This window comes from Natator depressus, chromosome 9, assembly GCF_965152275.1.
Source record: "Natator depressus isolate rNatDep1 chromosome 9, rNatDep2.hap1, whole genome shotgun sequence".
NCBI lineage: Eukaryota > Metazoa > Chordata > Testudines > Cheloniidae > Natator > Natator depressus.
In genome coordinates, this window is record NC_134242.1 from 80,188,931 (window position 1) to 80,216,348 (window position 27,418).

The 27,418-nt window shown below is 44.3% G+C and overlaps 1 protein-coding gene across 2 annotated transcripts in view; it reads left to right on the forward strand.

The window, feature by feature from the left end:
* The window catches only part of LOC141993114 (vascular endothelial growth factor receptor kdr-like), a 184,970-nt gene that overhangs the window by 118,708 nt on the left and 38,844 nt on the right, over window positions 1-27,418 (forward strand). The window contains exons 12-19 of one of the 2 annotated variants that reach the window (XM_074962420.1): window positions 4,554-4,662; window positions 12,529-12,822; window positions 16,145-16,291; window positions 18,349-18,474; window positions 19,250-19,356; window positions 20,670-20,805; window positions 22,338-22,442; window positions 24,900-25,016. In XM_074962420.1, the coding sequence (XP_074818521.1) occupies window positions 4,554-4,662; window positions 12,529-12,822; window positions 16,145-16,291; window positions 18,349-18,474; window positions 19,250-19,356; window positions 20,670-20,805; window positions 22,338-22,442; window positions 24,900-25,016 (1,141 nt within the window). The remainder of the gene's footprint in view (window positions 1-4,553; window positions 4,663-12,528; window positions 12,823-16,144; window positions 16,292-18,348; window positions 18,475-19,249; window positions 19,357-20,669; window positions 20,806-22,337; window positions 22,443-24,899; window positions 25,017-27,418) is intronic. The other variant, XM_074962421.1, reaches the window with a different exon arrangement.

Genomic DNA, 27,418 nt, shown 5'->3' on the forward strand with positions numbered 1-27,418 from the left:
GTATGATACCATTGCCCTCCGAGTGGCTGAATAAGGAGCTAATTGATATATTCTTTGCAGGATTTTTAGTGAAATTCCTGTTAATTTCACCTTCCTCTAGCCATCTCCTTCCCCACGCTGCCACCGTTAGACAGCTGATCACTTTTCTACCCCCTTTCTCTCCTCCTCATCCTCGCCCACATGTAGCTAAGGAGTGAAAGAGAGAAGAATTGTTAACTAGAGCCAGAAGAGGGAGGGATGAGACCAAGGAACTGAAAACAAAGGGTAGAAAAAATTATTTATTTTTCCTGGCTCCAGCTTACTCTAGCTTAAAGAAAAAGCCGAGCTACCCTGTGCTTGTCTTAGAACACTCATGTTGTGTGACTGTGGAATGCATCTTGGCTGCCTCTAAAATAGGTTCTTCTTTTTTTTTTATCAGTGCAGGAACATTACACAGTTAAACATATGGAATGTATTGGACTATTCCCGTCCGTTTTTCTTTTTAGCAGTGTCTTCTCGTTACTTGCCTTAGAGATTGCAGTCATCTCTTTTGTGGATGGGTTTTAAACTTAATTAGTTAACTTGCTTTTATTATAACTATTTATTAGTTAATCTTGTGGCACTTGGACTAGAGTGACTGGGTGGTTCAGGGATTATGTAAGGGCCAACGAAGCCTTCTATATTGTGAGTTCAAAGCCAGCCCCAGCGGTCAGAAATTGTTCAGCCCTGCAGGGCATTTGGTGGCCTCTCTGCAGTGATTGATGGGGGTTCAATCCAACTCCCTTGAGAAAAGTATCCGAAGTACAACTGCCATTGCAATACCTTGTCATTAATCAGCTTATGCACAGTCTCGGCAGAGGAGCAGAGGATTCGTTAGACACACCACTGAATTGCTAGTCACGCTGGCAAGGGGCAATGTGTTGTGGAAGCTTGAACTGCACTTGTGTGTGGGCTGCTACAGAGGGACAACAGAAGACTACAGTCTCTCAAGTATCAATTTGCCACCTTTCATCAATGATAACAGCACTACAAACATGGGTCGTTTCAAAGTAATTGCAGATTTGACTTCAGAGCAGTCCCTATAACTCAGCAGAGAACACGGTATTCTAGCTGAAAAGATCTGTTCAGAGAAAAATAGGGTAAAAGTTTGGATCCAGCAGATGACAACATGGTCAGGATACTTCTACTCCTGGTACAATTTTCCAGGTCTGTCCATGCCTGTTGAATACCTTAAGCATAGAAATTATGAGATGGAGAGGACTCACTGGATCATTTAGCTCTTCCCTGCAAGCAATGTAGGATCATTCCATCAGAATATCCTTCAGTGCTTTGTCCCCAGTTCTGTTTTAAATGTCCCAACTGATAGGTCTTCTCCACCTCACTTGAGATATGACTCCAATCTACTAGGCTTCACTGTTAGGCCTCTGTTCCCCGAAGTTAGCCTTATGTTTTTATTTGCTCAGTTTCATCCCACTCCCCACACTCACCCTCCTTTTGTACATTTTTCTTGTGCATTACAATTATTTTAAATTCAAAAGGGATGGCAACAGTCCCCTAATCTCCACCTGTGGTTCAACGCCAAGCACGGACATATTTAATGGTGGTGATGTTTGTTCAGCCTGTTGTTTTTTTTTTAACTATCTAGAATAACAGCTGATGAACATCTGTGGAAACATCTGCATTGTGTATGAAATGATTTTTTTTAACCCTCGGGGTTAATAGGGGTTACTTGTCCATGGAACCTGTTTGCCGAGTTTGTCCATGGCTACTTCTAAAGCAGATCCCAGTACTGGCTTCCTAACCACTCTATTCAGGTTCAGCCAGGTATATGATGCTGAGTGAAAGACAAACCTGTCTGATTTTACTATGGGAGGGGCTGAGGGATTTGTGCAAACTGGTTAACACCCCTGGTGGAATATTTGTGTGTTCCAGAGCATCGTTTTATTGGAAACTGAAACAAGATTAGGGCAGTCTGGCAACTGAGAACTTTATTTAAGATGCTGCAAAGATAATTGGACTCCTGATCTCAGAGATTTACCCAGAAGCATAAAGCCAGAATGAAGAGCTAATGCATAATGGTTTCAAGGGATTCATCTTATTAAATAAAATCACTTTGAAGCCTTCATTTCCCCCACTGAAATCCTATGCATTTCTCTGCTGAATGCTGCTGTTGTGAAAGCCACTTTTTGGAGGGCTTCTTGAGGTGTTCTTTCTAAGACAAGACACTAAACTGAGGGCTTATCTGCCATATCTAGATGAGTATACTGCACTTATCACCATGGTACCTGAGTGCATTATATGCAAACTAGGAAATCTATTACTCTCTCTCTCCTTCCTTCAGTAAGATTTCCCCAAGAAATTCCCCCAAATTGGAAGAATGGGGAATGTTTCCCCACCCCTCCAATCACCTTCACATCTGAGTACTTCCTTGATAAATGACATCTGCATATCAAGGCTTCTAGTTATCTTCTCTTCTCCTTTCCCTGCTATCAGGGTTTTCCTTGGGATATAGACTAAATTTTTTAAATCCTGTATTCTTGACCAGCAAGTGGACAGTAAGATCTCATGGCAGTTTTCAGAAGCATAGGGTTGTTTCTCTTGGTGCTCTTGCCAAATTCCACTAGGGATAATTACGTTCTGCCTACCTGCAACCTCCCCCCTGCCATTTTAACTGGCTACCTAGTATTCTCCTTGACTTCCAGTGCAGAACTGACAGTGAGGCTGTGAGCTGTCAAACAGCTGTCCAATTTCATCTCAGAGGTTGCTGACTCGCAGTCCTGACTGCAGCAATTCCTGCACAAATCGTTTGGGAGATTAAAAAAACCTATATAAATATAAGCTCTGATAATAAAACAGATGATATTGGTCCCAGTTCAGCAAGTGCTTAATGTTAAATCAAAGTGTTCAAGTACTTTGCAGAATCAGGGCCATTATTAAGTGTTATAGTCGGGGGAGGGGGAGGACTGGTAGAAAAAATGTACAAAAAATGTTCCCTCTTTGGTGCAATTTCGTTCCCATGAAATGGCTGTTGACACATCAGAAATGAAGTGCAGTGGCAGCATTTGGGGGCTCACTACCGTTCCTGTGTTGGAGGCCAGGGGAACTGGATTTTTCCCCTGGTTTTGCTTAACTACAGCACAGTATGTCCCCATGAGAAACAAAGACACTTTTTCATTTACTTGTTCTTCTGCAGAGGTGAACTGTAAAATTCACATGGGATCAAACCTTTGAATCTCATTTCCCTACAGGATTTAAAGCAACAAAGCTCAGAAAATCTTAAGCAACTCACTGAAAATACATCCCACCCTGCTCCAACCACAGGCAAGGTGAAACTTTATGAGGAGAAAAGGAATGTCTTGTGTGCATTTAGTTTAGGATATTAAAAAGAAAATCCTGAGATGCTTTTCTACACATCAAAGCACTCCGAGATAAGGCCAAAAGGCCAGGGGGAGTGCTATAAGTTCTGGCTCTCAAACTCGTTAAAAGGGACTTCAAGGAAAGTGATATTTGTTCCAAATGTGTGTTTTGAGATCCTCAGGTGAAAAACTCCAGAGAAATGCAAAGTAATCTTGCAGGAGCATCTCAGTTGTAAGGGGTTCAGCACCTTGCTAGCAGTACCAATGAAATATCCAGAAATAAGATGAGACCAGCTGACTTTTCCTAATGATAGTGTGATGTTGCATCATGATGACCCAGAGCCATGAGACAATCCGTTTGTTCAGAAGGGCATGTATCAAAGCGGAGCAGCATAGAGAGATCTCCAGAAACACAAGATAATAAGAATGGACTTGAACTTGGCCCACATCTCTGACTGAACCATTGAAAGAAGTTCTTCCCCACCAATGCTGAAAGAGTCCCCTCCATTTGAAATCCATCTTGCTGTCCTAGCAATGTCTTCTGGGTTTTCTGCTAGCGTCTTCTACATTTCACAAATTCTGATATTTTCCTCGGGGTCAGAGGAGAGACCTGTTGTGTTGAGGCAGCCTCTGACCCAAGGAATCCCTACAAGAACAAACTAAACCTCATCAAAGACAGGGCCAAGTACTTTCCTGCCCCAGGGGAACATACCTCTCAACTGTCCCTCATTCCAAGGGACATCACTCATTTTTAGGTTCAGAGTTACCTAATGTCCACACAAAGTTTGGCATCCTCTCCTTGTTGAAAATTATTTACAGCAGAAATAAAGAATCATGAATGTGAGGTTGATGGAAAAGTTATTGGCACCGAATAAACGAGAAGCCCTGTATTTTCAGGTTCTTGCATGAATTTTTCTTTTGTGTCTATGTCCCACAGGTGTGTTGCAAAGAGAAGCCCTGTTTGTAGGGGGAGGAAGTAAAGGGGAGGAGTTGCTGGGGGTGGGAAAGGGAAGTGAACTGACCGAGATAAACGGAGATGGGAGAAAAACATTTGCCCGGTGCTGGGCTTCATTCATTAATAGTGATTCCTTTGCTAATTGTAGTTTTTCTACCATAAAATATAACACTTTCATCTACAGCATTTATCACCCTTTCCCACTGCCCCACTATGGATCCACTAAAAACAAACCCCTTTCTTTTTCTCCCTTTGCTTGGCAGATCATAAGCAAGTTGACTACAGAACATAGCAATGCATCAGGGATCTATTACTGTGTGGCTTCAAACAAGATTGGTAAAGAGGAGAGAAGCATCAAGTTCTATGTCTCAGGTAAATAACAGGCCGCACAGATGATGGGTGCTTGCTTTATAAAAGCTTGGTTGCACTGTTTTATCTATCTCAGGATTTCATACCATTGCCCATCACCACCGAATCCAAGGAATTTCCATGTAGTATCAATGGCAATAGCAAAGTCCCTAGTAGACTTCATGGCGTCTCCGGCACCTAGGTGTCAAATTAGCCCTTTCCTACAATGGTGCAATCCCATTGGAGTCAATGAGGTTTGCAAAGATAAGCAAGGGCCATATCTGGACCTGACCCAATCCCACAGTTGTAGTTAGAAAGTTTTTCTTAACGTCTAATGTCTAATTAAGGGGACTGAACGGGATGACTTCTTGAGGGCTCTTCCAGCCCTAGATTTCTATGATTCTATATTATTTCTCCAAATAACACAACTCCAAACCCATATCCGTTTAATCTGTTAGTGTAGAATCCCTTAGCAGTGAAATCAGAAGGTTTTACACCCTGGCATATTTGTCCAAATGTCCAGGCATATTTGTCCAAATGTTTAAACAAATGAATCTTAACTGTGCACCCTCCCTTCTGAGTTCCCTTTCTGGACACACTCTACCAGCAGGAATTTACATGGAAATGGCAAATTTTAAACAAATATTGCAGACGCTTCATATAAAGCAAATGTCAAATTCTCAACCGTTCGTATTTGCACCGGGAAATGGATACGAAGAGTGAAGCTCTCTTGTCAGGGAATGCAGACACACAGTGTGACTTGTTCATTCAAAACAACTCAGTTGCTGAGTGTTGAATACAAACAGCATATTGCTCGGGAAGGAGCTACAGGCACAGTAGTCATTCATGGAAATCATCCAGGAATAATTCCAAATAACAGATGTCCCTGAAAGCATCGCAGTCTGCCCAGGATCACAAGAAAAGGCAAAATTCACTGAAGAAACTATCCAGCATGAATCCTTCACGCAGTTCCAGCTACACTGCAGTAATAGCCCTACACACTGCAGGGACTCTTGTACACTGTGTCGTTTAGGACCATGCCTCTAAAGTATATCAGTAATTTTTTAAATAAGGGTAAGAAGGAATGTGTGCATCAAATCTTACTGCCAATCCTGTTACCTGGTGGCATGCAGGGGCCATAACAGGACGGCTATGTCCCCCCGGCGTATTTCTCCAATGCAGGAGCAACATAAGGCCAATATATGCAGCCCTACAAGACTCTTCTGCACAGGCCCCCGGCACTGGGGGTTGTCAGGGGTGGGAATAGGTGAGAGGTGATCAGAGTCTAAGTTCCCTCTAAGCTGCATGGCCACGCAGCTGCTTATTAAGCACCGCACAGGCACTCAGAGCAGCGGCGGGGAGAGATGCTTTTCCCCAAGCTCTGGACCTCCCGTGGCACCCCTCCCCCAGTCCTGACCCAGCCCAGCCCTGAACCTGTCGTGGCCAGGGGACAGGCACCTCTCCTCTGGGCCCAACCCAACCTGGCCTGGACTTGCCGCAGCTGGGGGAGAAGCGCCTCTCCCCCATCAGCCCTGGTGCTGCTGTTTTGAGAGAGAGTGGGGGGGAATCCTCTCTCCCCACCATAGCCCCGGGGAGCCCCACTGCACCCTGAACCCCTCATCCCCAGCCCCACCCCAGAGCCCTCAGCCCAACCCTCTACCCCAGACCTGAGCCCCTCATCCCCGACCCCACCCCAGAGCCCTCACCCCCAGCCGGAGCCCTCAGCCTCCCTCCCCCACAACCATCTGCCCCAGCCCTGAGCCCCCTCCCATACTCCAAACCCCTCGGCCCCACCCCGCCACATGAATGTTGTTATATACACCAATACGTGTACATAACACCTCACACATCACCTCCATATTGGTGCACATAACAAACTCCATTCTGCACATGGATGGGAAAAATTAGAGGGAACACTGGCTCAGAGTGCTCTGTGTTCCAATAATTTCTGGTCTAGGGAAAAGACTCTCCCTCTTCCTAGGATGCTCTTCTGAGAGAGACAGCACAGATCTCAGAAGTCCCTGAAACAGCCCTGTTGGGCTGGAGATCAGTTATTAATTATACACTTTACCACTGCCATATGTGAACCTTCATGTAGGCTTCATTCTGCTCTGAGTAGTGCCAGATATTATGTTTGGATGGGTTTCTCAATGATCAAATCAGTCTGTTCCCATTGCTATTCCACCCACAATGCTTTTTAATACTCTCCATCCTCTACTAAAACCAATTTTGTGGCTGCTCAATGTGGGAAATACAAGTGGAACAAGATGAGGTTCAAAGGGTGGCAGCCACCCATGGGCCTGTTAGTGGTAAAAACCTTTCACCCCACTAATGAAGCTGTTTTGTCCACAGAGACGTTTGTTAGACAACTTGGCAGAAAGGCTAGTTTTCTCTGGAGCAGTTGGAAGTTTTATATTTCAAACCTTCTTTTAATTTTGTTTAAGGCCAATATTTTTCCATACAGGGAGCAAAAGTTTAAGGCACCCATTTTTAACAGTCAGGAACAACTTACCAAGGGTTGCGGTGGATTCTCCATCACTGGAAACTGAATGAAGAGTGCGTGGGGTTTTTTCCCCTAAAAGATATGCGGTAGTTCAACCACTGTTATGGGATGTGAAGCAGGAATTAATTCAAGGAAGTCCGATGGCTTGTGTTATGCAGGAGGTGAGACTATATGATCACAATGGTCCTGTCTAGCCTTAAAACCTAAGAAAGCTGAACTTTGACTTCTACATTGAAAGGAGTTTTGACTTGGTAACAAATTTCTCTAAAGAAAAATGGAAAGAGAGAGAGAACAGCCCAGAAGGCATTTCATATTAACATTCCAGAGACAATGTGACATGAGCCCTCGTTATCCATGTGCTGCTTACATCAAACCATTTAGGGTTATTCCCATCACAAAATTGTCTTCTTTCCATCTGAAATATACCAGATCATGAACAGGGCTCGGAGAGACATTCTCACCCCTAAAGGGAAGCATATGAGTTCCATGCCATCCTGGGAGAATGAGAGAAATTAAAAGATAGCAACCGACTCACATAAATCAGATGTTTAAGGAAGAATGATGACATTTATGGATCACAAGTAAACTGAATCTTGCTAAATGCAGACAGCACAGTCCCTAAAGTGGAATTGTTTAGATTCCATTGGTAAAATATTACCAAGTCTGACCTGCAGCTTTGTCTCTTGGTGGGATGATCCTTTGCTGAGAGGTGCATGTGACTCCATCAAAGAGGCCAGTCCCCTTGCAGATGTCAGAAGAGCAACAACTCTGGGCCTGATTCACATATAGAAGAACTCTGCCCACCTTCCATACTGTGCAAGGCTGACAAAGAAGGAAACGTACAATTTTTCCCATCTTTTGTGGAATAGACATGTCTGGGTTTTGGACTCGCAGGCTCCTAAGACGCTGGAGAAATCACATGGAGAGTTGCCTCGCCATCTAGTCCCAGAGCTGGAGGGAGAGACTGAGATGGTTTGTGAGATGTGCCTGGGGTATCCATAATCACAGGAACCACAGCAGTTGTTTGCATATAAGGCTGGTCCTGATTATGGAAACTTGATTGCAGGTGGAGAAGGAGAGTATCTTGTGCATCAGACGGAGCTATGTCTAAATGCTAGGTCAATATTACATCCTATGAAAACAGGTCATGATCTGCCGCACACTGTAAGGTTTTAGTCTTTCCAACATGTTACAGCACCCGCTATAACGCTGCCAGTTTGGGGGCTGCAGAACGAGACGTAGGACAAAAGACAACATCCAATTTTTAGCAGTCAGGCTGCTGAGTGTGATGCAGCCTGAATCTGAGGCTTGATGACACTGGCTGGAATCAGGGTTTGAAAGTACACCGGGATGATGGATGGGCCTTTGTGAAGAGAGCAGAAGATTTAACAGAATTGATCCCAGCCACCCAAAGTCCAGCGCCTGCTCAGCTTCCATTTGTAGAGCTCGGGGGTTAATCCAACCACTAGTGAGCACAAAAATCTTGAACTCTCATTATCTCCTATTGTCCTATGTGAAATGACTTGATGAGTCTCAAGCCACTTTCAAATGAACAAGTAACCAAATCACCAAAACCTCCTCCAAACTGGGGCCAGTTGGGTTCCTTGTTGAGAGTCCTTGCCAAGGAACCAAGTACAGAATGGGTCATGGAGACCGAACTCCCCTCTTGCTCTAGAGATAGTCCTTTCAGGTCAGGGTTGAAGTGTTTTGGCCATGCAATGTAATGGGGAATAATGGGGAAACCTGCACATCGTTGTCCAGACTGCACCTGTTCTGGGTGAAAATATAATACTTCAGACTCCAGGGCTGCCAACCTGGCACTTTCACCAACATTAAATTCATTTCAGAAAGGAAAGAAAACTCTCCCTTTGACCTATTGCAATATCAGATTAATTCATTTGTCCTTCTACGGGCAGGTGCCTACAGAACTCACAGAGACACTGGAAATAGCACTGAAAGCTACTTTTAATATGTTTCACTGCCAGCAGAATACATTTCATTGCAGGGGGGTTGGGCATTACTCTAAAACCAAACCATAGAAGGGGGCCATCTAAAGGGAAAATGATATCAGTAGATGGCAGAGCTATACCTTCTTTAGGCTCTTCCTGCAGGTGTCCTGACTGCTTTGCCCAAGTAAAGCACTCACAGTACTTTGTGATAATTAGGAATGTCCTGTCCTAACTCTTACTCCAGTTTTTACATTCTACTTAGTTAAATCCCCCATACAGTTTCAATAAGATATCAGATTTGTCTTCAGTTTATACTGTCTACCCCAGTTTTGACACCTAGTTGCCCCATAGTAATATTTTGCATTGGGAAGATGCTATATGGTCAATATATCAAACCTTTAGGACTGCCTCATGTCCTTGCCCACCACTGGTCAGGGACACCCACTGGAAGTAACTACTTTGGAATCTGTTGTAACACGAGAGGAGCAAATATCAGAAATTCCTGTTCTGAGAAGTCTCTTGCCTTTAGTCTCTGGTCTGCAACTTGAGCACGTCAACCACATACCACCCCATACGCATTGAGAACTTACAATCGAGCCCTATGTGTTTGTATAGCATCCAGCAAAATGGGACTTCAACCTGGCTGACATCTCTGTGTGCTACTGCATTCAATATTAATAATAATTAATAATAAATAAACAATAACAACAGCTCCTCCTCCACCCTTATCTGGCTGTAACAAGAATGCAGAAAAATGGAGTGAACGATCTCTACTCGAAAGAAAATATTCTATTTCAGACATCAGATAAGAATCTGCTGTCAAATACTGTAATGCTTTAGGAATTGGACAATTCTACAAATGTTTGCCACTATCAATTTGCTCATTCCTGACATGTTTACAGGCCACATGAAAAGATCTGCGTTGCTTCAGATTGTCAGGCTCACCCCCCCTCTTGCTCTTTCTACACTCTCTATGGCTGACAGGAGGCGTCTCCGCTATCCTGACAGGCTCAGACATGGAATTTGGGAAACAGCAGAAGTTTTAAATTATATACATTATTGTGCAAAGCACAGGAAATTAAAACCAATTAATTCCTTGTAAATACAAATGGTACCAGACTTCCCTTTTGATTTATGCTGACATTTTACCTTCCCCCAATGGTGCACTCCCAATTGTGTTAGGGAATCCCGCACAACTGGAGTGAGTATCGCTACTACTAGCCCGTAATACAATACAGAAGACAAATGTGCAGAGACCGCTGATAAAAGAGAAAAGGCCACGTGGTTGGTTCTTACAGGAGACTTATTAGGTGTCTTATAAAATAGTGTCTGTTCAGAGAGAGGACATTAATTACATCTTAGGTTCAGGATTGTGAACGCATAGTAGTCTAGAGATGGACTAAACTGTAACATTCTTTCAAAACTTAAATTCCTCCCAAGACAAGGGAGGAGAAAGGGGAGAGAGAGAAAGAGAGAAACTTTTTTTTCTTTCCACTGTACCTAAAAATCAATAAATATTCTATCAGAGCAGATAGAGCTTCTTGAAAGGCTAATGAGATGGAAGAAAATAACAGAATTCCCAGCTAAAAATATTCAAAATGCTAACTAAAAAAATGTCAGCAGAAGAAACGGAAAGTAAAACAACCCAACGCTGTGCTCCCAGAATGTTAAGTTAGTAGAAAAGCATGCATGTGAAAAGTTCATTTGGGAGGCTAGAAAACTGAAAATGATTTTAGCTCGGAAAAAGGCACAGCTTAAGAAGAACTCAAGGCTCACCCAGGGGAAATGCCTCAAACCTCTGTGCGGGTTTCCAGCTAGCACTCCCCGCCCTAGACAGCGCATACCCAAAGCCTTCTAATTCCAGCCACCTTGGAGGAAGAGATTCCCCCCACCCCCAGTCACTCAGTGGAATTCACCCTGTGGAAAAAGTAATACTTTAAGACTCTAATACTGCAAAGTCTCTCCACAATCAATGGCCATTTTCTTCATTTCACAAATGCAAAAGACCTAAGTGCTGAGATGTAAAGCTGGCATCCTGACCACTTGTGACAATGATTTCCTCTTGACAGTTACATTTTGAGACCAATCAGCCAGCTTTTAATCCATTTAATGTGGGCCATGTTAATTAAAAAATTAGAATTATATATATATATATGTGTGTGGCAGATTGGGTATTTCTCAACTGTGGAACTTGTCATGCTGTTAAGTGCAGTAGCTGCTCCTCCTACACTAAGTTCTGTCATTGCCAAAGTGCTGTCTGTTACATCCTAATTATTAGGAGGCCTTTAATGAATAGTTACAGAGCAGCATTAAAGCAAAGAACAAGCAGCTTTATTGCAAACATTCATCCTTGCTGGAGGACTATATAGAATGGACACTCCCTAATTGTCCTGTCCCAGCATATGCTGGCTCTTAAGGAAAATCTGGAAGGGAGTCTTCAGAGATCTCCACTTCAATTGCTCCAAAATCCTGATCTGCCAGATAGAAGGAGATCATTCCAGAGCCAACTGAGTTTATTATTAATGGGCCCCAATTGTGAAAGTCAGGCCCTGGGATGGACGGGTCATTGGAAATAGAATAAAAGGGAGGCAAGGAGACCATGTTTCCCACACTCCAGTTCTCTGGTGGCTCACACAGAGGGTGAGGATAATGTCTTGGGGTTAAACCACTGGGTCCTTACTCAGAAACAACTTCTTTTGTCTTCAGTGGGATTCACATTGGCACTTAGCCAGTGGAAGTTTTGTCTGGAGTAAAAAACAAAAAAGGTAAGGACCCAAGGATTCTGTCACAGATGAACTGGCTTCATACCTTCTGATATTTCTTTATTTGAGTCTATTAAAAGTTAAAGCTGCAAGGATTTTTAAATCATCTGTTCAGTGACCAAATAAATACCCCTTGAGGCAGATGTGACGAAGACAAATATTGGTATAGTAGAAATAAAGGAGGTTTCTAGGGTTGGGGAGATTGTGGAATTGTAGAGAAAGCCAATGTTACCTGTGAAGAACAATAATATGAGTGGGTTTCTTTACTCTGATAAAACAATATCTTGTGGCTTTGATTGTAGACAGAGGGAAAGCATCTCAAGCGTGCATATCAGTCTGAATGGAGAGCGGTCTCTCTTGATTACAAGTTAGCTCGATTAGCCTCAGCGCATTAACTAGTTCTACACATCATTTTAGTTAATTACTGATTGTGTAGTTCTTAGTACACTCAGGGCCAAACTATGAAAGGCTCATGGACCAGGCAGTGGACACATATTTACCCAATTTGCAAGCACAAATGCTTGTTTGCATGTGCAATTGCAGGCTTTTGGGGTTGCATTTTTCTGGCTCATCCCATTGTGTTGGTCTTTGAAATTTGGCCCTCAAGGTGAAAACAAGCAGCCAAAAATCCTCTCAGTTGTGCTTTCATTCCAGGTGTGTTTTCTCTTTCCCCTAGACGTAAAATCGGGTCTGCAGACAGACCGACCAATCACCACCATTGTGGGGAGTGATGTTCAGCTGACCTGCAGAGCCTCCAGATACATTTACAATCACCTGGCATGGTACTACCCCTCCGCACAGGTGGTGCCTGCCAGCTTCACGCAGGAGCAAATTGACAGATACTCCATTTCCTTGATACTGGCCATTAGTAACGTCACAAAGGAACACGCTGGATTGTACAAGTGCAGCGCTCAGAATCGACACAACAGCACGGAAGTGCAAGAACAGCACACCCAGCTCAACGTTAAAGGTAGGCCTTGTTGTCTGAAAACAACAACTAAAGGTACTATGAGCAGGGTGCTGAGCATCTGCCATGCCCACCGATGTCCTTGGGAATGGCAGGTGCTCAGGATCAGTCAGGTATTGCCTGGATGTATTTTTCTGTTGTGTTAACAGTTGACTACAATGACCTCTATACATGGAGCACCTTTCATCAGAAAGGATCCCAAATGGCTTTACAGATCTCTAAGACCTGATTTACAAACCGTGGGCCAAATCCTGAGCTGGTGCAAATCATTATAGCTCCATTGATTTTGATCGAGCTACACTGATTTCCATCAATTGAGACATGGCCCTGTACATGCAGGAATTATTTAGCCCATCTGCGCCACCCTCCGGACATGCTGCAGCTATTTGACAGTGCACAGCAGTGCCTAAGCACCATAGCTTAGGATAGGCTGGCCACTTGAGACGACAAGGGAGAATTGGTTGAGCCTGGCGTTTGCAGTACTGAAAGTGGCGCCTGACCAGAGTACCAGCCCCGTTCCTATGCAAAGTGCTGTGGAATCTTCAGTCACCACATGCAGCAACTAACTCCACGCTGGAGTATTGATTTAGTGCAGACTCAGAAGAACGAGCACCACCTACCATCTTGCCAACCTCACCAGCATGTCCCTTGGGTGGCCCACCCAAGGTCTGTCACGCTTTGGTAAAACATCCAATGAGATTACATCCCATGATGATTACCACGGTTATATGTAACATGAATAAGATTAGGAGTACTAGTGGCACCTTAGAGACTAACCAATTTATTTGAGCATAAGCATCCGATGAAGTGAGCTGTAGCTCACGAAAGCTTATGCTCAAATAAATTGGTTAGTCTCTAAGGTGCCACAAATACTCCTTTTCTTTTTGCGAATACAGACTAACGTGGCTGCTACTCTGAAACCATGAATAAGATTTAGGCCCGTCAAATGTAATTGCAAAGGACATTGGCCAGGAGCATGGAATCGAAGGGTATTCACTGTTTATGTTTAAAGCAATAGCAGGTTTTTCTTTTCTGTATCTTGACTCCAAGAACCCATCTCTTTAAATTTAGTGTCAACAATAAATATTACAGAGCTCAGTGTCCTTGCTATCTGTGGCTATCTAAAGACGACAGACTGGAATCTTGTCCCAGTTTTACACCAGCGTAAGCCCACTAATTTCAGTGGAGTTTCTCCTGATTTATACTCGTGTGAGTACGGGCAATCAGGCCTCAGACTTCTAAGAAGTAGGAGGTACCAGCAGAAGGGTTGTGAGGCCCCAGGTATTCTCATCTGTCTTCTAGTGGAGAACAAAAAGCATGGAACAGAAGTGGAGCATGGGGGAGACCCTAAGCAAACTGTGCCTACCCATGTAGTGGAGAGCACAGTTATTCACAGCACGTTTGACTGTGATCCCTAAGTTAGGTTCTGCACTTAGATTATTGCGAGTAGGCACTAGACAGACAGACAGGGACAGACATGCTGCAGTAAGCCCCTGCCTGGTAAGGACCAGCCCATATTGTGCTAGCTACAGTCATGTTTAAGTAAAGCTGTTACTAGCAGTTTCAATGCAGTGTCCTTCATGAGTGCAGACAGAGACATTATCATGAGATTTACAAACACAAATGCAGACACACAGAGAGAAAGACAGAAAAAATTCTCACCCACACTATAGCTATAGCTAGCACTGTTCTGATGCCTGCGTGGGCAGTGCCTTGGTGACTTATTAAAACAATAAATCAATGCATCACTCTTCTCTTTCCAACGGCCCAAGGGGGGAAAGAGACTATGACTCCTTCTGTCATTTCCTGTACTGGCCTTTCCCCCATAACTAGTGTCCTTACCACCTTTCACAACAACCAGATGTGCAGGCACCGAGTCCTTTTCTGCACATTGCATTCAAGCAATTCATTTTCTTTTCCCCTTGCAGATATTTTTGTTCACTTAGTCAGATTTCCACCTCCACAGACACCTACACACAGTGGCGGGGGGTGGGGGGAACAACAGCTAGGCTATTAGTACACATACAGAAGAGCTGGGATTTTGAACATGTCTTTCTGTGAGTTACCAGTTTCTTCTTATTTGTCTGTAGTGGCTGGGAGGAAATTCATCCTGAGAGCATGCTACATGAGCACACTTTCCCCAAAACATTTCTCCTCCCACTATATAAAACCAGCCATGAAGCCTTTCAATATCCCTTTCCGATTCTGCGTGTATTGGATCTTCCTCTTTATCCTCCGCGCACTGGCTATTCTCCATGTTTCAGGCTGTTTTTTACAGTGTACTCTGGGCTTTGTTCTCTGGGGTCCTGCACCTTTGGCAGTCATTGACAGCAGTGTAAAATGAATACAAAGGGTGGGTAAAACGCTTCCGTGCTGAACTTTGCAGTGGTGTAAATGACTGCACACAAGGTACTGGGCAACAGAGAATCCTAGCATTTTCCTCTCTTTTCTTTGCTCCTTTCTTTATGCTCCCTTTGTGTGTTTTTGCTCTGCCCCCAACCTGATCCTTTGTTTGTTCACAGGGAGTAAGTAACATTCAACTCTGAGTGAAACTTAGCCTTGGTCTACACAGGGGGGGCGGAAGGGGAAGGGATTGATCTAAGTTACGCAACTTCAGCTACGTGAATAACAGAGCTGAAGTTGACGTACTTAGATCGACTTACCGTGGTGTCTTCACCGCGGTGAGTCGACTGCTGCCGCTCCCCCATTGACTCCGCCTGCGCCTCTCGCAGAGCTGGAGTACAGGAGTCAATTTATCGCGTCTAGACTAGACACAATAAATCGATCCCCACTGGATCGATCGCTGCCTGCCAATCCGGCGGGTAGTGTAGACATACCCTTAGTGGGTTTGAAATTCAGCAAAATGAATTTGCCCATTCCTAGTGAAAGACATGCTCTGTTTGTTGGTTTTGCTCACCACACACCTTTTTCATTAATAAACCTTTCTGCAGCCAACACATTAGGACAAGGCCTTTATGTGCCGATGAAAATGTAAGTCTTTAGAAGATGCCTCCTTAAGTCCAGGTCTACACTATAGATTTACATTGGTATAATTACATCGCTCAGGGGTGTGAAAAACCCACTCCCCTGAGTGATGCTCTTATACCGACCAAAGCCCCAGTGTAGACAGGGCTATGCTGACAGGAGGGCTTCTCCCATCAACATAGCTACCACCTTGCTTGGAGGTGGATTAACTATGCCCATGGCAGAGGTTCTCCCGTAGCTTCTTCACTGAAGCGTCACCAGTGCAGTTGCACTGCTGTCGCATTTTAAGTATAGACCTGCCCTCAGACTGATTGTGTGTTGTTTTCCTTTGTGAATGCAGCAAAGGCAGTGCCATATATTATGCAGAACCTCGCAGACCGGGAGGTTAACATCAGTGGCAAGATCATGCTGGAGTGCAGAGTAAATGGAACCCCAACGCCTCATATTGCGTGGTGGAAAAATGGCTATCCCATTTCACCTGCTTCAGGTGAGTGTGGAGCAATGCTGCACCACAACAGGTGCTGAAAGGGAAACAATGGTAACGTGCACAGATTTGCAAACCGTGTTGGTCCCGGATTCTCCCCTGCCTGGCATTTGGTGGAGTTGTTAACAGCAGTGCATGATGAGTGCCAAATGCTATCAACCCAGGACACTGTAAATGACTCAGACCACATTATCTACATCTGGCTGCTGATGTGGTTTGCAAATGGGATTACAGAGGCCAAAATAACCAACTAGCTTCAAACCAGTGCTTGATTATACGTGCCCAGTTTTGCACATGTCACTGCTTGTGCCTGCAGAATTGACCATATATGTGCAGAACTGACACTGGCAAGGGAAATCAAGGTGCTGAGCACCCAGCTGCCCATCAGGCATGTCCAAGATGGCTCTTTATGCGTACAAAAAGCAGGGCGCTTCGCCGCTTGCTAAGCAGTATCTAAAAATGTGAGCCTGAACTGCTGGATGTTCTTAAGGCCTGATCCGGAGCTTGTTGAAGTCAATGGTAGTGTCTCTACTAAGGATCACTTAGCTGGCTGCAGGGCATAATATACTGTGTCTTTATTTCCCTCAGCATAAAACAATGATGAGAAACAGCTGTCAGCTCAGCCAACACACACACGTGCCGTGCTGCCACAGGCTTGGAATGTTTGCCTGAGCTTGGAATTCTTTCCAGGCCCCTCTATCCTGAAATACCCTTTATGTCATGGAGAAACCAGTGTTAGTAACTGGTTCCTCTCACTTTAATTTTGCTTCTTGGGTTAGGAAATCTAGAATCCTCCATAACTCAGATCAGACCGTTCTGAGCAGAAGCTCTTAACAGCTAGTGAAGTTTTATAAATAATTCGAGAGGGACAAGCATGTAACTCATCCAACTGATGAACACATAAAAAATATATCTGAAAAAACCACCTCAGGGTAAATATTTCAGCGCTGTGCATGGTGAGTTATGTGCACAGCTCTTGTTAACAACAACAGAATTCATGGGCAGAACACACTGCAAACTTAAAACCTTTGGACTCAAGGCCCAGTGTATTTCCCCTGTTCTGTTAATGGCATCTTCTTAGTAAACCAAATGAGCCTGGAATCGTGTGTCACCGAATCAGAGAAATTGAAGCTAGCGAAGGCTCAGTTAGGCCACATGTAGGCCATCTCCTCCCTCATGAATGCAAGATTGAGCCAAATAGTGGGTTCTTCAGGGCTTTGTCCCCATTTTAAATGTCCCAAGAGACAGGGTGCTCATCGTTTCCCTTGGGAGGCAGTGCTGTAGTCTTAGACATTGCTGTCTCACTGACATTTAGCCTCAGTTTTCCTTTCCTTCATTGTATCCCGTTATGCCCTGGCCAGGCCACCTTGGATCAATCGACATAATTCCTTTCCCTACTGAGCACTACATTGTGCCAGGTAGGCACAGCCCTCCACCGAGGAGGAGAGGGGTCACTTCTTGGAGAGGCATTGTGCCTTAGCAGGCAATTCAGTCGCTCGCAAGCTCCAGGTGTGGGGGTGGGGACTCAGTTTGAACTCCTCACCCAGTGAGGTGCAGCCCCTCTGTGCCCCTCCGGCCTGGCCTGAAAAGCATACTGGGTTAATAGGAGAGTTGTATTTAATATGTTCTAATGACACCTCCTCAAATGCAGTGCAACTCTTGGGCTGGGAAGGGGAGAGGCAAATCCTGCTGGGAGTTTTGCAGGTGTAACGGAGAGCAGCATTTGTCCCAGTGAGCTCATTCTGGGCCCAGTCATGCCCCCATTGCCTTCCATGGGAGCAGTATCAGGCTGCATGAGTAAAATACACCTGTTCTGCACAGTTGTCACTGTGGAGTTAACATGACAAGTGCATTGAGAGCAGGTGGCCAGGGAGGGGTTTGCAGCATGGTACCGCAAATGAAGGTGAATATAACATACCAGCACTAGAAGATCTCTTGTGGCTGCTACCAGAGCAGGGCTGCAGTGGCCAGTGAGGCCATTTTCAACCCAGCTGCTGTTGGACATTCTTTCTTGACAAATATATTCTGCAATCAAATGAAACTGTATCCCCCTAACACAGGAATTTCCATGGAAAATAACACCCTGGTCATCGAACGAGTGAAAAAAGATGATGAAGGCCTCTATGAGTGTAGGGCTTCCAATGAAATGGGCAATGACAGCACTTCAGCATTTATTAAAATACAAGGTGAGTTCACAAGCTTGGTGAAACAGGCTTAATTTGGGGGAAAGACATTATACAGCCCCCACGCCCTCAACCCCCACCCCCGCTCCACACACACATACAGGGCAGGCTTGGATAAAGTAGGAACTGACTTAATCCCTTGCTCAAAACTCAAAGTGAATCCCCTTTGAGTTCCAGGAAGTTTACATGGTCACATAAAGATGTAGGACCTGAAGCAGGTCAAAATGTCTTCATGTCTGGAACACCTTGAGAACAACTCTATCACAGACACAACATATGCTACACAAAGTGAGATATGGTCAATATAACTTGAATGTTTCGTGGGGAATCATATAGTACAGAGGTTCCCAGCCTTTTCACACTGGAATCTCCTTAAGGTCCCCTCCTATTTAGCCAAGAGTTAGCTGCGACCACCTTCCAATTAGCCATAGGAAAAGAACAGCGTGATTGCAACCAGTGACACCTGTTCATGATCCATAGGTTGAGAACCATAGTATCATACTTTGAAGACTTGGCATTGATAATATAAAGTAATGGCACTCAGTGGATATCCTGCCCACCTCTGCCAAACCATTGTCTCTGTGTCTCTTGGTTAGAGATGGTTTCCTATATCGTTGCCTACAGCAAGTGAATGAAAAGGCTCCCACCACATGTCATGGCATTTCATGGCTACCATTTTTCTGAAATGAAGCATGGTTGATGGAATTACACGTTTTATTTATTTATTTATAATTTAATTTTCGCACTGAATTTAAAATCCGATGCATTTAATTTACAGGCTCTGAAGAAAAGTCTAATATTGAAGTTATCATTTTGGTCTGCACTGGTCTAGCAGCTACCCTTTTTTGGCTTCTTCTGACCCTTTTCATTCGGAAACTGAGAAAAGTAAGAGAGCTTCCATATTGTACATGGAATTGAAATGGACTAGAGCTGAGCTCTGGGCTTGGATCCAGTTAAGACTAAGCTTCAGAGTTCAGGATTGAGGTCAACCTGGGACAGATGGTGACAAAACTGTATGAGCTGTTCTCGTGAAATTTCAGGCCAACATTCCTCTTGATTAATTACTTGACATCTTGTGAGATCAGCTGTACTTATGAGATTTCTGCCATCTTGGTCAGCATCCAATCAGATCAGGAAAACAGGCCCCTTTCTCTTGTGGATCTGACATGGATTCAGAAGCGTCCAAGAATGTTTGGAGACAGGCATTCAAATCCTAAACCCCTTACAGTTCTGGTTTCAGCCCATCTCAAATAAGGTTTTCCCTAAAACGTAGTTAGTGAAGGGAGCGCTGGTTTAAGTATTGTTGTAGGATGTTACAGTCTGTTGTTTGCTCTCAAGCTGGGCTCAAACCACAAAAGTTCATTATGTTTCCATGTCTCATTTACTCCTTGGCCTCTCTCCTGAGACTCCAAAGAAGTGGGCCCTAAATTAGGTCCAAGGAGTATTTGATAAAGTAAATCATATTTAGGGTTGTTCTTTCTTGCTTATATAAACAAAAAATATGGTACAAGATACTAGATCTCTTGTTTGGATGCAGCCCAAACCACAGTCTTAATGTTGATCTTCTGTAATTTGTATGAGTGTTCACCACATTTACAACAGAACTGGGAAGAATCATTCAAGTTCAAGTTTACTCTGTCTCTCTCCAGGACAGCAGAGGTGCTAGACCCAATAGATCTTGTGTCATCATTTACACCTGCATAAAGTGGCCATAAGGGGAGCCCAAATCAGACTTTTCCCCTCAGTGGCACCCATGTTGACATGTAAGCCTGTTTCTAAAGCACGATGCCTTGAGTTGTTAAGGAATGGGAGAGCTGTCCAATAAGGCACTCATAAATGTAGCTTTAATCTCAAGGATTTCCCACAAGTAGTAGCAGTGTTGGGTTTCTCTAATGTATGTAGAGACTAATAATATTAGGGGACTTTACATCTTCAAGGAATTTTACAAGCATTAATTAGTTAATCCAATCAACACGCACATAAGGCCAGCATAGATAAGTGTTATTTTCCCCATTTTACTGATGAATAAATTGAGGCATGGTGTTGACGAGACATGTTCAAAAGCCACAGATGGGCATTAGTGTCAGAACCAGGACTAGAACTCAGAGAGGCCTGGCACCCAAGCCTACGCAAATTCCACTAGATCACACCTTTCTCTCAGGTTACAGCCTGTGAATTGGTTATTTTCCTGTTTTTAGCCGGATGCCACAGATATTAAAACAGGATACCTGTCAATCATAATGGACCCAGAGGAAATGCCCCTTGATGAGCAGTGTGACCGTCTGCCATATGACAGCAGTAAATGGGAGTTCCCAAGAGACAGGCTGCGGCTTGGTAAGCAGTACAGACATTATTAATGTCAAGGATGGTGATATCCTATGGCCTTGAATGTTGGACCATAGCAGATGACAGAGGCTACCCTAGCCCCCATGGCCAGTGCTCTTCCATCCTTGGAGGAGAATTGACAGTGGTTCCAGAGTCAAGGATTGTTCTCCATGGGAGTGGTGCTAAAGGTCTCCTTCGAAAATACAGACGGCATCTTACAAAATGGCTATCGCTTGCCGTTGTTCTCAGTGGAAGTGAAACCAAGGTGTCCTCAGTGAAGGCAGTGTCCCTTGGCAGGATTGGCAGCCACCCTCTTCTCCCCGGGAAGAAGGCAGACATTTTGAAAGAAGGCGGGTCTTCATGAAATAGTTTGTAGAAGAACGTTATTCACCTTGTTGGCGGAAAACAACTTTCCATTAAGAGAAACTGACCAAAAAATTATGATTAATGTTTAAAATTCTTTTCAGAACCTACCCATTGAACAAAATCTACTCAGGGGGGAGGGGGGAATCCTGGGGGCCAGCAGGGGAATTTAGAGACTAGGAGGGAGGGGAAAACTGGGCTGGGGGGGGCATGTGGCAGCAGAGGGAGGAGGAAATGGTGTGTGTTCAGGGAAGTGTAGGGGTAGGCAAGGGAGTTCAGAGGAATGTGGGTGGCAGGAGCTGGGGGAAACTGGCCAGTTTGCTCTGCCTGCTTAGTGCAGCTCCAGAGCAGGGGAAGCAGTCAGAGTGTCCTGGTGAAAATGACCCTAACTGTTCAAATCAAATAAAGATTTAAAGATGCACACTATATATCTTCTAGTCCAGTGGTTCTTAAACTTTTCTACTGGTGACCCCTTTCACATACCAAGCCTCTGAGTGTGACCCCCCCCTTATAAATGAAAAACACTTTTTAATATATTTAACACCATTATAAATGCTGGAGGCAAAGCGAGTTTTGGGGTGAAGGCTGACAGCTCGCGACCCCCCATGTAATAACCTTGTGTCCTGACCCCTAGTTTGAGAACCCCTGTTCTAGTGGCTAGGGGGAAAACCCAAATGGGACCATTCGCTTTGTGTTTCTTATATAGTGTTCATGTCTGACATTTTTAATAATTCAAAACAAGCAGCTTCCAGATAAAAGCTACATTGCCGTGAAGTTAAAGTTGAGTACATGTCAATAACTGCAGGGTGGGAGAGTGGACGTTCTTTAGGTGCCCTCACTGTGCATTTCCATCCTTAATATCTTTAGATTTCTCCTTCAACCTGAACTCTGGGTTGGGAAGGGTTGATTTGGGGATAATTGCACGTAATGTTTTTACCTTTCTCTTATATCAGCCTCAACTCCAGTTTAAAGCCATTTTTAGCTGGGAAGTATATTACATACTGTATCGTGGGCAGATCACGTGTACATACATCTATTATTGACTATTCATCTGTGCTGTGCCTGGGCTCTGGTGTCCTATATTTTTTGCAAAGCTAAGATTAATGCATGTTTCTCTCTTACCTGATGCAGACTGTCCTCAGCCCCCTACGGCTCATTCTTGACTCTTTCTTCTCTAGGTAAAACACTGGGTCACGGTGCTTTCGGGAAGGTCGTGGAGGCATCTGCTTTTGGTATCGATAAATCTTCAACCTGCAAAACAGTTGCCGTTAAAATGCTTAAAGGTACATTTCTCTGAGAGCTTCTCAGACAGTTCCTCTGGACATATGTGGGTAACAAGGTTTCCAGTGCTCAGCTCTAAACCAGTCCTGAGGACATTGGGTTTGGAAGGAAATGGATTTGCCACATGGGGACAATTAGTCGCCGTACAGGGGATGTCAATGTGTGGGAAATGACAAGTGGGCTCCACGCTATGCCCCTGATGTAGCCTTATATTCCTAGAGGAGGAAAACAGCAGCCTCCATGTCTGTGGGGTTAGGAGGGAAACAGATTACAGACTGTAATTGCATTAGTCTGAAATTGTGTCGAAACCATCGATCCCAGCCCTTCCAGATGTGGAACAGTTCAAGGGGTTGAAAAGGAGCGCTGCCAAGGGAGTGAATTAGGGACAACTTTCTTGCAGTTATTAAAATGAAGGAATGCTTTTACCATCCAGCCAGGGGGGAGGGGGCTGGTGAACTTGGAGCATATGTTGTTTCCAAATGACATTTACATACAAAGCCTCTGCAGACAGTTTGTGAATAAATACATCATCGGGCATGTTGGGTGCATGGGTTTGTGGGTTTTAACTGGTCACTTGGTTTCTTTTCAAATATACAAGTGATTTTCTTTGGGTGGGGCTACACTCGCTAGCCCAACCTGCCGTATAGTGTTGCTGTGTGATAGTGTTAACACCTTCAGCTCCACAATGTGGCTTTTGTTGCCAGCTGCCTCGCCTGCTCCTCCACTACCCACCCCTCCCCTCAGTGCCAGATTTCCTCTACTTGCCAGTACCAGCTTTCTGTACCTTCTCTGGACCTGCATTGGGCCAATGGGGAGTTCAGATCCCCCTCTCTCTGCTGTTGTTTGTCCCACTCTACACCCCTCTTCAAGACCTGACCTGAAGTTCCCAAAGGCCCTTGATTGACCCAACTCTCCCCTGGCTCCTCCACCCCCCACAGTTTCCCCCAGGCTGCCTCCCAGCTAACCCTGCCCAGTATGTCTTCTGGCAGTGCCTTACACCTTCCTCCTGGCTGCTGCTGCATCCTTCTTGCTTCATCCATGGCCCCCCATCACCACCCAAAATGCCATCCCCACCGTGAATGCAGCCATCAATAAACTAGAACCTCTGGTAAGAATCTATTCATTCAGAAAGGAGAAGGCCCTAGAGGTGGCAGCATTAAAGTGATTCCATGAATGTAAATTCCATGAAGCTTGTTGGTATCTCCTTCAAAATAGAAGGCAGAATGTAAATGTAATAGATCATTTGAAATTCTTTATGACAATGTTCAATTTAAATGTTATTGGGCCTGGTTCCCATCTCAAAGCCATGTAAATCAGGCTGAACTCCACTGAAGTCAATGGAGTTAAAACTGGTGCCTGCTGAAGGAGACTCAGGCTTGGAGTACTTATCTCTTTATGAGGCATAAGAAATGCAAAGATGCTGGGAAATCTGTTCATAGACAATTCTGCAACCAGAAAAAGAGGCTAAGTTTGTCAAAATAAATGATTAAGTTATTCACTGAGCTCTAAAGCTAACCCCCAACCATCAGACACACAGACTGCGCGCAGTGGTAGGAAACACGCAACAACCCGGCATTATCCACCCCTTTTTGTTTTGTTTGTTTTAATCATGGAAATGATACAAAGACGATAGTGGACAATCACTAGTTACAGTGCCAACCATATGGAAAATATATGGTGTCAGCAGTAGGATCAATACTGAGGAAATGTCCATGTAACTCAGACAAGGCCTAGTACTCAGGAGCTATGGTCCCTCTCCTGACTTTGTGAAATACAACAGAATCTTGTTAGTCTGTGTTTCACATACTTTACAACTCACACACAGACATGGCCACTCTGCCCACTTGTTAAGGATGATTTAATACCAGCGACAGCACTGTAGTGAAGTCTCATATGACCGAGACTTGGTTATTTTACAAAAAGTTCTGGGGTGCACTGAGTAGCACACTATGGGGCCTGACTTTCAGATGTGTGAGCAACTAGAGCTCCCATTACTTGCAGTGGTGAGAGCTGAGCACCTCTGAAAAGTAGATCCTGTGAAGTATTATTGCAAAGAGTTGCTACTAAACTGCAATCACCAACAAGCACTGAAAAAAAACATTTTCTCTTGCATTATCTCCTTGCTTTTTTGGATGTGTTTGTTCACTTGCTAAATTTGCAAAATTTAGTTCTTTGCAAAGGTTCTCCCAGCATCTAGGTAGCATTAGAGAGGTTCTACTGCAGGATAATAATCCACGGTGACCCACTGCAGAGAAGACGAGGCACCCAGAGGGCAAAGTGTTATTCCATTGCAGAAAGGTCACAGCAGGCGGATGAGTTCTTATCTATTTAGGAGTCTGAGAGGCAGAGATAGCACAAGTAACCTCGGTGGGTTTTGTTTTCAAGTATAAACAGGATTTTCTGTGTCCTGTTACAAATATCCTGTTGTGTAAAGATGGCTTTGTCCTGTTTATCTTAAGCAGAATGCGCAACTACAAATGAGTGCAAGGCTTTAATGTCCGAGCTGAAGATCCTCATCCACATAGGACACCATCTGAACGTGGTCAACCTGCTGGGAGCCTGCACCAAAGCAGGAGGTAAGAAACCATCCTCCCACAAAGCATTCAGCAAATCCATGCTCAGTAATTGTGCTCGGTTGCAATAGCAATTCTGCAGCCATGTCATCTTCATGGTCATCAGCAGGGACAGAACAAAGGATATTCTGCTTCAGAAACATAGGCCCTTACTCTTCAGGCAAAAAGGAGAATCTTCGTTAGCTATTAGGGCTCATGTCCTGGGGGAGGGTCTCCATTACTGGGTGTTATACTGCACACACATGCATGTCTAACTTTCCAACCAATAGAGCACTAGCAGTGTACACACATGAGCTGGTGCCCAGTACAATACAGTATAACCTGGCAGCTGCCACTGAAGTTGTGTAGGGGGAGAATTTGGCAATGTATAATTGATGGCTTTTGAATTCCTTCCTAACACATACGTTCCCTTCATTTTCTCTACTTTTCTATCTATCTAAGGTACTTATGTGGCCCAATATCTGAGCACCTCACAATCTTTTATGTATCTAGCCTCACAACACCCCTGTGAGGCTGGCAAGTACTAATATCTCCATTTTACAGAAAGGAATATGAGGCACAGAAATTCTAAGTGGCTTGTCCACGGTCACACAAAGAGTCTCTGACAGAGCAGGGACTTGACCCCAGGTCTCCAGGATCCTAGCCTACTGCCTAACCAGTGGAGAATCCTTCCCCTTCTTAGCCTGCCCTTTAAAACAGTGCTGGCTCTCTTTGCTTTATGCTTTTAATTACAGGGTAACATCTACCATCGATGTATCTTCAGTGTTTATGATGAACCTTGAAAACAATCTCCAAACGATGAGGGAGAAGGGTTGAGGACAAAGAAACCAGGGTGAAATAAATGGAGACAGAGAGATGGTGCCCACATTGGTAACTGTCTGAGGAATTAAAGATATCATTTTCCCAAGGGACATCTAGTTGCCAAGCCAAAGGGAAAAAAAGCAATGTTACTAAGATAATTGGCAGGATGACAGGAGATAAATTATCCCGCAAACCAGACATTCACAGTTCACAGTAGAACAGGCAGGAGACAGCAAGTGGCAGACCCTGCCCTAATCTGGAAGCCATGGATTTGGAATCCACAGGAGCGCTGAGGCAAGAGACCAGTAGCTTTGCAAACTACAACTGACTGGACAGTCACATTGGTCTGAAATGTTTTGAGGATTTCAGAGGAACAGGCAAGCAATCCCTGACGCTGGGCTGCTGACCTGTGATTAAGGGGGGAGGGAAGTTGTGAGCCATGGTGGTAGTGCCTCCTACCAAATCAAGCCAAGAAAACTGGGAAATAATACTTAGTAAAATATCAGTGTGATGGCTTGTCATAACCAGACGCCCAGAACAGTCGCATGCAACTGTAGCCACTAGCCATTAACCTGAACACTAATATGACCCTAATGTTTGCACCTTATTGAGTTCTAATCATAGCAAGGTCCATGTAAGTGAACGTGATCCTTTGCCTATTGTGACTATCCATTGCTTGAGTGTACTTGTCCCCAGGTGGTCCTCAGTATCCCTCTTGGAGCATTCAGTAGCCTCTTTCCCTGCCCTGCATCCTTCTGGGTGAATAGGCCCTTTTAGTGCTACCTTACTAGTTGCTCAAAGAAGTCACTGCTAAAACCTGGAGAAGAAAGAGACTGGATGTGGAAGGCAGGTTTCCCATATGGCATTACAGAGCACTAACTGCGTAGCCTACAAGCAAGCTCTAGTTTGTTTGCTTTTGAACGGTGCCGGTGGAAACTGAAGAAAAATAGCCTAGAGCTCACAAGATAGACACTGGGATAAGAGTTTCCATTAAAATACCATTTCTAAGCACAGGGCTTTCTCATTCTTTGTTAAGTTTTATATAGCTTGTAATAGTACTCTTGATAATTGCTCCCATTAAACATGCACTATACATTATTTTAACAATATCTGCCCCTTGCAACGTCACTTTGAAACACCTTGTCAGAGCATCTGATGTTAAGCAGTTAGCACTAATGCATGCTCTAATATGCTTTATAATAAGGAACTAAAATATGAAGCTGCTGCGTCTAGGAAACATTTCAGAGGCATGAATAAAGCACTTGGTGGCACTTTAAAGTCATGCCGGACTCTGCATTTCTTCCGAGAATCCACTAGCCAGATTTGACTTTAGTTTCCTGAGACAATGTTCCGTCTGATCTTTTCTTTGCACTGGAAGAAGCCAGCACTGGTTTGGGGGAGTAACCTAACGCTGTGGCGGAGGCACCATAGTGATACAGGAGAGACAGTAAAGACCAGTGGCAGGATCAAAGATGAGTTGCATAGCTCTAGTCACCTGGATCTCCCCCAGCTTGCAGACTTCAGAGCAGCTGACTGCTTGCTGCAGTGTGTCAGTTCCTGTTCTGACTGCTTCTCAGTCATAGCCTTCCAGCCCATACCCTCTT